Consider the following 12,505-nt stretch of genomic DNA (forward strand, 5'->3'; position numbering starts at 1 on the left):
TTCATAACCATGAATATTATGCTTCGGTCTCCATGTGAATAACTCTTCCAGACTTACCCACGAATTTTTGCCCTCTGGATTGTCGTAGAAGATCCACTTTTCATTCCCAGTGTGTTGTGACTGGAACCCGCAGAAATCTTTAATTTTTTTTGATGGGCTTTTATAATTTTTCGAATCAGATAATAAAAGTAATGTAAACTTAACAACACAAAATGGAAAACTGTTATTTTATGTAGAGAAATGTTGAAATCATCGAATTTAACAGTTAGATTAGGTTGTTCAAGAGTTGTTTAAATTGGTACTTTCTGTTTTCACCAAAAGATATTATTGAGAAAAATATATGCAGACAGCGCAAATATATTACGGTAATCTAGAAAATCTAGAACTGTAAATCTCGATATAACAAGTAATTACTGATACAGCTGTTATTTAAGAAGAAGTTAGAAGTAGTTATTTAAGTTTTAGCTTCTTCTTATATTTTGTTGGATGGGGATTAAACTCAAGGTACCAACTCATCCAAACAGTTACTTTCAAGCATTTGCACGAAATCGGAAAAAGCCAAATCTAAAACATTGATTGTGTATAACTTAGGACAACTTATGAGCAGGTGCGTTTCATGAAAATTAAATTTTTTATGAGAACCCAAATCGATATAGTAATAGTTTGATTCAGGGAAATGCTGTACTTAGCTCCAGAATAGGTCATCTACTTAAACAAGATTCTTCTTTGTATCGGGTGAGACAAGAACCGAGTGTTTGTTACGAACTGGCGAAAACTGGTCAGATAATGAGTTAGTTAAAATGAGTTAAGAATATAATCAGAAAAAAAAATTTGTGTTTCTTACAGAATAGTCTTTAATAAGCAAGGACATGCATTAAAAGAGGTTCCTAATTTATAGGTTTAAGAAGAGTTTGGAAGAACAATGTCGTACCTAACAACTTTTATTTTGTTAGTGAGAATAAAACAAATTGTCCTTGATAGTTTCAACTGATGAGAATGAAATCAGAAAATTATGATAAAGCTTTATGAATATTGCACGATAATAATGCTTCATCGAATAGAAATTTGTAACAAAATTCAAATAAAATTATGGAATAAATCAACCAACAACTTTATTCACCAGATAAGGCTCGGTGTGTCTTCCATTAATTATTGCCTATTCAATTTTATACTATTGTGTCTAGATATATATATATATATATATATATATATATATTTCCTGGATTAGTTAGTGCTTGTATAGGTTGTTTAATGTACTGGATCCTGAACCATTACTTTGGGTACAGGTACAAGCTAGTCAGTCCACTAGTTTATACCGTAGTTTTTTAAAATTTATTTTCTGCCGACGGCTTTACAAGTGTTATTGCTTACCTTTATCTTGGTGTTATTACTTTCTTCTATACAATCAACTTGTCTTAACTTCGACCCTCCACCACAAGATACAGAACAAGGACCCCAATCAGAGGTGTGCCATCTGAAAAATAAAAGAACAATGTTTAAGAATGCATAATTTCTATTAATTATCGTAGGTGAACTAGTAGCATATTTATTGTAACAATACAGCCTTCTTAAATAATATTCTAAAGATCTCGTGTTATATCTTCTTTCCATTAAAAGAGACATGAAATAACATACTTTAATTATTGGATTAAAATTCAAACATTTTTGGATGATTCCATACTCTAAACAGTGGATCAGAACCAAGGGATATTCGCAAGCACCAAATAATGGAGCATATAATTGCTATAGTATACGAAAATTCTGCCAAATATTTAGAATTGACATTACATGCCAAATTGAAGTGGAAGAAGCATTTTCAAAATAAAATAACTGAGCTGAACATTAAATAGAGATTTTTATATCGGGTTTAGGAAACCTACAATGATCAAATCCAAGTCAGATTAAGCTATTATGTAATCTACTAGAAACATCTTGGTATGTACGTAATGGTGAAGATCTAGGCTCAATACACAAGCAAGTCGATCAGTATGGATTTGCCAAATTAGAGTTAAATTATACTACTTAGGCTAAAGTTCATAATAACACTTGTATATTATACAAGTTGGCTGTGTGCTTTGGTCTGCCTCAAACTTCTCATTTATTGCGTGCTGCCCAGTAGTTGTATCGCTTCTAGTGCTGTGTGTTTCATGTTTTAAGCCGAAATCTTGGATAACTTCGTAAATTTATCTGACTTCGAGATCTTCTTGTAGTTCATCGTTGGTTACGTAGTGATAAGCATTGTTAATTAATCGAAGAACTTTTTTTTGTTTTAGCAACGTTAAATTACTAGTTGGTTTGATGTTTTGAATCTCATAAGTACAAATAGGCTTTATAATCGGCTCATAAACCAATCTCCTTGATTTTAGATGAAGTTGAGAATATCTGATCCATAAAAATAACGTGTATAAGCATAGTGTGCAGAACAGAACTACAGTTCATAACTGGACGGACTATAGTGAATGAGTTGATTTTGATTAAAAATTTCCTAGTGTTCTTGACGTAGACGTTCTAGAGTTATAGATTTGTTATTCTTTTAAATAAATCAGAGTAAATTTTCGATTCAATTATCTTTTGAAAGTATTAAAGAAGTATTTTCAGAGCTAAGTTATATACCTGTAAGAACTTTGAGCAAATTCTACCCAAAGAGGATTTCTGACCTATTCTAAGAGAATAGTGTTCATACAACTTTTTTATTTTGAAGAATTTTTAAGGTCTTTAAGTTAACTTATAAATTGTGTTTGTGTTATGTTTCCTGATAAAACTAGATGTAATAACTGCATTATACTTAACTAGCGACCCGCCCCGGCTTCGCACGGGTGCAATGCTGATACTAAATTAAATACACTACAGAAAAAATATGAACGTTGTATATAAAAACATAGCGGCCCGCTCCGACTTTGCACGGGCATAAAATATATATGCCTATGTCACTCAATGAAAACATGATTAAAATCGATCCAGTATTTTTGGTTCATTCATTACTGCCCTTGGCCTGCACGCATTAAATTTGGAGTAAAACAACACCTGTTCCCCTATACTTACTATGAAGATTTCCTGCTATATTTGGAATATCTAAATTCATACAATTTGTATTACATTACACATTTTTAAACGCAAATTTTAAATTTGTAATATCTCCGAAAATATTTGTTTAATTTACATGCTGTAAGAAACCATATTGATCTATATTAATTGCACACTGTATTTAAGGTATTTAATTCGATAAGGATTAATTCCGTATTGCTTAAAATAGCTTCGTAAATAAGCCATTTTCTCACGTAAAAAGTAAACAATAAAAATGGTTAATGTGGGTTATCCCTAAAAGATAAACATATACCATCGCGGACTTTTTTGTAGACCTTTTTATGGTGTACAATACTGTAGTACATTAATTTGATCTAACTCGTAGGGTTAGGCAGCGTTTTTGCTAATTGCTAAATAAGCCTAAAAAAATAGGTTAATTTACGACATCACGTTAGAAACCTCTAAAATTAGCAATGTTGCCTTAGTATATTATGCATGTATTATACATATAAACCTTCCTCTTGAATCACTCTATCTATTGAAAAAAACTGCATCAAAATCCGTTGCGTAGTTTTAAAGATTTAAGCGCACATAGGGATATAGGGACAGAAAAGGCGACTTTGTTTTATACTATGTAGTGATGCATTTGCCATATCTGCAAGACAGTTACTACTCTTTCTCTCCTGAAGCATTTTAATCAATTGCTCATATATGTTCTGAACAATTACACACATATCTGTACACATAAATCTTTTTTACTCCACAATAAGATTTCCTACAATTATCATATATTAATTATGTATCCACGTTTACTTGTTTCCATTCTCATCACCCTGTTTTTGAAATTGGTAGCATTGCACCATATAATATTCAGAAAGTTACATTCAAGTGAATAAGCAAGTTGTTAATTTCCAATCTATCTAATATTCGTTCACAATTCCATCATTTGTCGATTTATTCTTCAATGTGTCTTATCGACTTCATCAAAAACCGAAGGAAATCTGGAATTCCTGTTTCCAGCATGAAGTACAATATATCTGCAATAAATTATTAATAAATGTTATGACTAATGAAACTTCAATCAATTGTTATTCCAACATTTAGTTTTCCATTAACTTTTGTTGTCATAACACTATTTTTATTATCATCTTGTCATGAGTGACCTTTGGGTATATTGGTGCTATTCTGAAATATCCATGTCTCATCAAAATACATAAATTGAAATAATAAGTCTTCCTTCATTTTATTATATGCTCTACAAATTGTATTCTTCTAAAAGCAATATTCGGAAGTTCCATTTGACCGATACTTTTCAGACTAACAGTTTCTTTTAAAATAATTGCATTAAATTATGTTTGTATTGAAAAATTATTTACTGTTTTTATACATTTCATACAGTTAATCTCTGATAGAATTTAGAGTAATAATAAGCAGGGACTTAAAATTTATCAAAACAAGCAAAGCATTAAAATAACGTTTGCCGATTTATAACCTCTTATTATTACTGTTTTGAAGAATTTTGCATACGTTTGTCAACCGGACGACTTTGACAGGTTGGTTCGGTTACACGGTCGAACATATCAGGCAGCATTGTGTCTCTTTTTAGCTAGAATAAAATGAGAAGGAAAATATTGTCTGATTGTGAAACGAATTTACAAATTCCGGCAGGCAATACAATAAACATCTTGATGATGTTTGTAGAAAAAAACCTTGGATAGACTATATATATATATATATATATCAAACTTAAAATACCTACGATAAATCCTTATTGGAAATAAATTGGGAGCCATTTATCTTTATTATTCCCCTTATTGACGCGACGATAAATCGTTACGCTGGATGTTCTGCTCCTTAAATCCAACTTTAATTTTCCAACGAGTTGTCTTAATTTCCGATCTGGCTTGATAAAAAAGAGAGACGGAAAGAAAAAATCTCTTTTGCTCGTTAATCTAAGTAGTAACAAGGGTAGTGTCCGTTTCATCCCCACGCGTCCTTTTTTTCCTCACTGTTTATATCGTTAGAGCGTTTTGCGGCCCGGTATGCGGGTAAATGAGGGTATCCGACGGGAATTAGAGCGGAGCGTATCAAACTGCGCGTGTTTTACCCTTCAGGTCGTAGTCGTAACATACGCTAGCGTGATAATTTGAATTGGTTGCGTTTGGGAGAAAAAAATACGAAAGGAAAACCACATGACAGAAGCCAGGATCATAAGATATCTACTTAATGTTTAAGTAACAGATCAGTTGAAAAGTCTCCGTCCTACCATTTTTTTGACAAAATTAATTTTATTACACTGATTGGGTGATACACTGATTAGCGGCCCCCAACTTTTGGATACCATTTTTGTAGTACGATTTGTCCTTTGCTTCAAGATAGGTCTCAGTTTCGGCGATCACCTCTTCATTCGACGAACATTTCTTTCCAGCGAGCTTTTGAGATCTGAGAACAGGAAATAGTTGCTGGGGGCCAGATCTGGAGAATACGGTAGACGAGGAAGCAATTCGAAGCCCAGTTCATGGATTTTTGCCATCGTTTTCACTGACCTGTGATACGGTGCATTGTCTTGGTGAAGAAGCAGTTTCTTTTCCTTAAAATGCGACCGTTTTTCGGCAATTTCGTCCTTCGAACGGTCGCTGTTGATGTACTTCCTTTCTCAAGGTAGTTAATGAAAATTATTTCATGTGCATCCCAAAATACAGACGCCAAAAGCTTGCCAGCCGACTATTGCGTTTCTCACGCTTTGGAGCGGGTTTATCGTATGCAGTCCACTCGGATGACTGTCGATTGGAATTCGGAGTGAAATGATGGAGCCATGTTTCGTCCGTTGTTACATATCCACGCAAAAACTCGGGTTTACTATACTTAATCATCTTCAAACACTGCTCCGAATCATCAACCCGTCGTTGTTTTTGGTCAAAAGTGAGCTCGCGCGGCACACATTTTGCACAGAGCTTTTTGATACCCAAATATTTATGAATGATATAATATACACTTTCAATTGATATCTTTTGGGGTGTCAGCTATTGATTCAATTCCAATTTGCAGTTATTCAAAATCATTTTGGGAATTTTTTAAATGTTTTCGTCGTTAACTACCTTTTTTGGGCGTCCACTGCGTTCACTGTCTTTGGTGATCACCTCACCACGTCTAAACTTAGCATACCAATCCTTGATGGTTGATTTTCCTGAAGCAGTGTTCGGAATCTCGGAATCAAGCCAAGTTTTGGCTTCAACTGTATTTTTGCCTTCAAAAGGCAATGTTTTATAAACACCTGAAATTCCTTTTTATCAATTTTTTTCACAATAACAAAAGTTGCTTCACTCAAAATGCCATAATTCACAAATTAATGATCTGACAGCTGTCAAATTTATACACGCATCTTTTGAGGCTTAGGGCTAACTAAAAACATATAGATTTAATTCAAGTAGCGCCATCTATATGTCAGGCCAGCAACTTTTTAATGGACATATTAGTAATACAAAAGCTGTTTTTGATGAAATGCTGTTGTTGTACAGAAATATTCAAGTTAGTAAAAAAGAGGTTTGAAAGAAATGAATTTTAATTATTTGGGGCAAAGCAAAATAGCGCTATACAAGAAACAAAAGTGATTTTTTTATGTTTTGCGAAAAGGTAATTTGGACATGAAAACTGGCCTGTTTTACTGTCGGAAATTCGGAGCGGTAATTTTGCGACAAGTCCCGGGAGGATGGGTGGAAACGAAACAAATGCCGACCGTAGCCGACTAAATAGTAAGCGTGACGTGGCGGGTTACTAGATGTGCGGTTTGTTGTAAACTCTCTCTGGTTTGTAAGTAAACAGGGCGGGAAAGGAAGTTGCGCCGTTTTCGAACACACTTCCATAATTCAGACGTAGGCAACCGAAATTGCGCGGGCGTGCCACTTAGTTCGTTAACGTTGCTCGCAATTTGTCGCGGTAATGTCAGCGTTGTTGGGTTCATATGGAACAGTAACGCTATAAAACATCTTCGTAAAACTACCTATTCTCTTGTTAGCAGGTAAAAGATTCAATAGTTTATGAACCTGTCAATAATGGTTTGAGTCACCAACAAGCTAAATTCAAATGTAAATTTTAGATGTCATACGATTATATTTTTCGAAATATTAATACACGCTTCATTAAATAGCATTAAACGCTTCCGGTCTTCTTTTAAGAATTCTTCTTTTTTGATTTTTTAATATTTGGATAATATTTGTTCCCCTAATATAACACGTAAACAAAGTTTGACAATTTTAGCATTGATAGTCGAAAATATATAATCTATTTCAAAATAACAGTGAAATTAAGTCAACAAGATAACAAGTTCAATGTATTACCTGTCACAATTTGTAAATTCGTTTTAGAATTAGGCAATATTTTCCTTCACATTTTATTCATATTAAAAAGAGCCACAATGCTGTCTGATAAGTTCGGACATGTAATCGAACTAGCTTGAGAGTCGCCCTGTTGTCAAACGTCTGCAAAATTTATTTTTTGCTTTTTTAAATATTGCTTTTTAAAGGGAAAAGATACAGTTGAAGCAAAAACTTCGCTTGATGTCGGATTTCCGGATACTGCCCCAGGAAAATCAACCATTAAGCATTGGTATGCTAAGTTTAGACGTGGTGAAATGAGCACCGAAGTCGGTGAATGCAGTGGACGTCGAAAAGACGTTGTTACCGACGAAAACATTAAAAAAATCCACAAAATGATTTTGAATGACCGTAAATTGAAATTGAACGAAATAGTAAACACTCTAAAGATATCAACTGAACGTGTATATCACGAATATTTGGGAATGAGAAAGCTCTGTGCAAAGTGGGTGCCGCGCGAGTATACTTTTGACCAAAAACAATGACGAGTTGATAATTCGGAGCAGTGTTTGAAGATGATCAAGCGTAATAAACCCAAGTTTTTGCATCAGTATGTGACAATGGATGAAATATGGCTCCATAATTTAACTCCGAAGTATAATCGACTGCCATTCGAGCGAACTGCACACGATGAACCCGCTCCAAAGCCTGGGAAAACGCAACAGTCGGCTGGCAAGATTATGGCGTCTGTATTTTGGGATGCGCATGGAATAATTTACATTGACTACCTTGAAGGAAGGACCATCAATAGCGACTATTACATAGCATTATTGGACCATTTGAAGGACAAAATCGTCGGAGAACGGCCGCATTTGAAGAAAAATATGTGCTGCTTCACCAAGACAATGCGCCGTGTCACAAGTCAGTGAAAACGATGGCTTAAATTTATGAATTGGGCTTCGAATTGCTTCCTCATCCACCGTATTCTCTAGATCTGACAGCCAGCGATTGCTTCCTCTTCTAAGATCTCATGAGAAAGCTCTGTGGGAAGAAATTTTCATCGAATGATGAGGTGATCTCCTAAACTAAGACCTATTTTGAAGCAAAGGAGAAATCGTACTACAAAAATGATATCGTAAAGTTGGAGGATCGCTATAATCAGTGTATCACCCTTGAAGGGAACTATGTTGAATAAAAAAAAGTAATTTTACCAAAAAAATGTATTTTACTATGGTAGGCCGGGGACTTTTCAATTGACCTGTTATGTTATTTCATTTTTATAACATAAAGTAAGAAAAGATTATTTATTATCACTTATTTATTATTAAATCTGATGCTCTCAATTTGTTGCAGTTTAAAAAAAATCTTAGTTATAATACGTTATTATAATATTCAGTGGTGTTTACTACAAAAACAAAACTTATCAAATTACAATTAAACTTATGTTATTGATTACTAAAACTTAGAAATTTGGAATTAAAATAGAAACTATATTATATTTATATTAAATGTCATTTATAAAGACTATTGAGTGTTAGGCATATTACCATTTTACAATCCCTAATAGGTCCAGAATGATTAATTTAGACAATTCTAAACATGAATTCACTCTCGAATTTTAACACGTATAGTTCGAAACAAGATTATAAGCGGAAAAAATGGAAACCTATAAGGGACGAAGCGGTTGATCGCTGGCAAGCATCTGTGTTGGTGTTTGCCAAACTAATTCAGTTATTAGTTAATCTAATGAGCAGCCGTTCGAAGAAGTGCTTGAAATTTTCCTATTAAATTTGAATTTAATAAAAGCCCGTTCTTTCCGGTCGAGGCAGGTAGAAAGAGTCGGCCAGTGTCACTTTCACGTTACTTTTTTTTTGTTCTTTATAGACTGCGTTCGAGGCGAGGGAAGAAAAGTAGAAAATAAGCGACGAGGTAAAAAGTTTTTTAATGAAATCGGAAATTGACCCAGTTCAGCAAACAAGCAGAGAGAAATTTTTAAAGTTTCCTAATTGGATAAAAGTTAAGTCCGCGACCATTACTACTTAAAAAGCCTCATTTCTTATTCTCGTACGATACGGCCACTTTCATGCATACGACGTACAATCCGGGAGAAATGGTTGCCGGGGATTTTCGCCGGCTGAGGTCTTGTCGGATTTCGGGATAGACCTGGAAAATAATCGTCGGATAAAGGACGGATTATTGTTGCAAGAATATTCTGTTATATTCGGATTCGAGGATAAGCGAATCGTGGCGCCTCGATAACAATTTACGAGCTGTCGAAGACGAATATCCTTTAAAATAGTTTTGTAGTTAGGAAGTTGGTTTTCCCAATGGTATTTCGGATGCTGAGAAAATATCGATATTATTCGCCGATATTTTTTTACCGAGATATCGGAATATAGTTGTGAAAGAGAGTATCGAATCTTTAGTGTGAAATTGAAATATCGATATTAAAAACCGCTCTTTGGTTTCAAGATTTCTTCCTGCTTCATTAAAATAATTTTGCGGAAAATTAGTTGAGTTGGAGTGAAGGAGTACCAATAGTTTTAAAAAGAAGTGTTAATGCCGTTTTGTTTTGTTGCTAATGTTTGAGAAAATTAATATTTATTTCTAAATACCGTTTACACGTTTACAATGTGCGTTCATAGTGGAACTGGAATGACGGCCACAATAGATGGTGCGAGCCAAGGCATTTTATATATATATATATATATATATATATATATATATATATATATATATATATATATATATATATATATATATATATATATATATATATATAGACTTTGTTCTGAAAATTTTGTATTTTGTTTATGTTACTCTTTGCAGAACATCCCCATAATTGAACTCCGTATGTCCATATAGATATCAGTATTTGTTTATATAATAGCAATTTATTATGTACTGATAATTGTGATTTTCTTCAAATTAGCCAGTACATTTTCCTATACTTCAATTCCAGTTCTTTTCTTTTCTTCTTTATTAGTTCCTTCCGACGAAGTTTTGCATCAAGATTCATTCCGAGATATTTAGCGTAGTTGCTATATGGAATGATAGTATTATTTAACGTTATTGGTGTTTATACGGTCTGATTGTACTGCACAAGCACACATTTATTTCCGTTAATTTTTATTTTACAAGCTTGTGTCCAATTATTTATATTGTCACTTGCCTGTTATAATTTTTGTGAGGCTTCTTCACTATTGTCTTCGACCGCTATAATCGCAGTATCATCAGCAAATGTAGTCATCGTAATATTCTCCATTTGTGGTATATCACAAGTGTTGAGTAGATGAAGCATTGGCCCCAGTACACTTCCTTGTGGTAAACCTGCTTTAGCTTCTTTTATAGTAGAATAAGCTTCTTCTTGTTCAACTCTAAACATTTTGGCTGTGATGTACGATTTTAGTAGTTCGGGGTGTTGTTTTGGTAACATCTTCTGTAGTTTATGAACAAGGCCTTCACATCAAACCTTATCGAAGGTCTGTGCTACAACTGAGAATATAGCTGAGCGTACTTTTTTACTTTCGTAGGCTTCTTCAATATCATCTGTTATTCTGTGGACCAGGTCAATTATGGAATGCTTGTTAATAAATCCAAACCGGTGTGTTGGTATTAGATTTTTTCTCCCTATGAAGACCTCAACATAACTGAACTGTTATGGGGAGTTTTAGATCAGGTAGTGATGACTAGATTTCAGTCTCCAACATCACTGGAGCAATTGGCGGACGTTTTGGTCCAAGAGAGGGACAAAATAAAATTAACTGGTGGCTCAATACTTTATTAATAAGTTATTGTTGTTCATATTATTTTTCTCATTCCCTGTATATATTGGAGTGGAACAATAAACAGTATATTTAAACGAAAATTTAGTTTAATCGACGTATTTAACTGCGAATGCACCAGCTCACAGCGTACAAAGAACACGTTATTTAGTCGCTTAACAAACTGTTTAATTATCATTATTTATTCGAAATTGTTCGGTTAAAATTGGTTCGTGCACTTTAGAGGGGACGAACTGGTAAATACACGCCCGCAAATGTATGTTTCGAATGAACCGGTTCGGTTGCACTAGTTCGGATGATATATATCGATGAACAAAATGGAATTTGAAATAACTTCTGTGTTAATATTTATGAGCGATGTTCATAACGGTCGGAATAATATTTTGTTTTTCTTATATGATAATATCGAAAAATAGCAACCGTATTATATATTTTTAGTATTTTTATGTCATGAAAATAACTTTAGGTTGTGGAATCAGTTAGCAGTTAAAAAATAATGGAATTTGTACCTGCAGATAGAGATATTGGTTAAATGTGCAAACATTACAAAGTTAATGATTTAAGTGACAGTGTATTACAAACCATTTCAAGTTTTGAACTATATGGTCGTACTGCTAAGAATTTTTGTGACGGCTTGTGATAACTGTTTGACTAATTCTTGCTGCAGTGGTAAAGGCGACAGGACGCTCCACCTAGTGTTAGTGTTAGTTGATAGTCGCGGCTTTTAATCCTGCTGGGTATGGTTGTAAATTTATGTTTGTGGTTGTTTAATAGTTGTGATTGTCCTAGGCAAGAGTGTCAAATGCGACAAGAAAATTATCCATATATATATATATATATATATATATATATATATATATATATATAAGAATTTTTGTTTGTTGAATTGATTATTATTCATACCTACATGAATTCATTGTTGTGGTATCCTTAACATTGCCCCTGAATTTCAGAAATATGTTTTGGAATAATGACTTAACAAATAACATATGTTTATATATGTATGTATTTATATATGTATATTTATTTTAACATTAATGAATATCTAGTAAAAAATGGATAGTAACAATATAATTTTGCGATATTTTATTTCACTTGAAAAAAAATCATAAAATTTATGCCTCTCTGGTCTAGAAAACCTCCTTAAAATCCAATTTAAATCTCTAAAAATTGATAAATAGCGATAAAATCTAAAACAAATCATTAATCGTAAACATTGATTCATCAAAAAAAATTGTTATTATTAAAAGACAAAATGACAAGGAAGGGCGAATATTATCTCTTTCGAAGAAACCAAATATACATAAAACTAATTGATATTTAAAATAATTAAAAGGAAACCGAAGATTCAGGAAATATCCCATCCAGATGAATTTCCCCCCT

At 33.4% G+C, this 12,505-nt stretch overlaps 1 protein-coding gene across 1 annotated transcript in view; it reads right to left on the reverse strand.

The window, feature by feature from the left end:
* The window catches only part of nolo (ADAMTS-like no long nerve cord), a 546,982-nt gene that overhangs the window by 58,118 nt on the left and 476,359 nt on the right, over window positions 1-12,505 (reverse strand). Inside the window, exon 9 of the mRNA XM_076411466.1 lies at window positions 1,372-1,474. Within this exon, the coding sequence (XP_076267581.1) occupies window positions 1,372-1,474 (103 nt within the window). The remainder of the gene's footprint in view (window positions 1-1,371; window positions 1,475-12,505) is intronic.

This window comes from Rhynchophorus ferrugineus, unplaced genomic scaffold, assembly GCF_030347505.1.
Source record: "Rhynchophorus ferrugineus isolate W39M unplaced genomic scaffold, kcgeb_rfMv2 rfM8, whole genome shotgun sequence".
NCBI lineage: Eukaryota > Metazoa > Arthropoda > Insecta > Coleoptera > Curculionidae > Rhynchophorus > Rhynchophorus ferrugineus.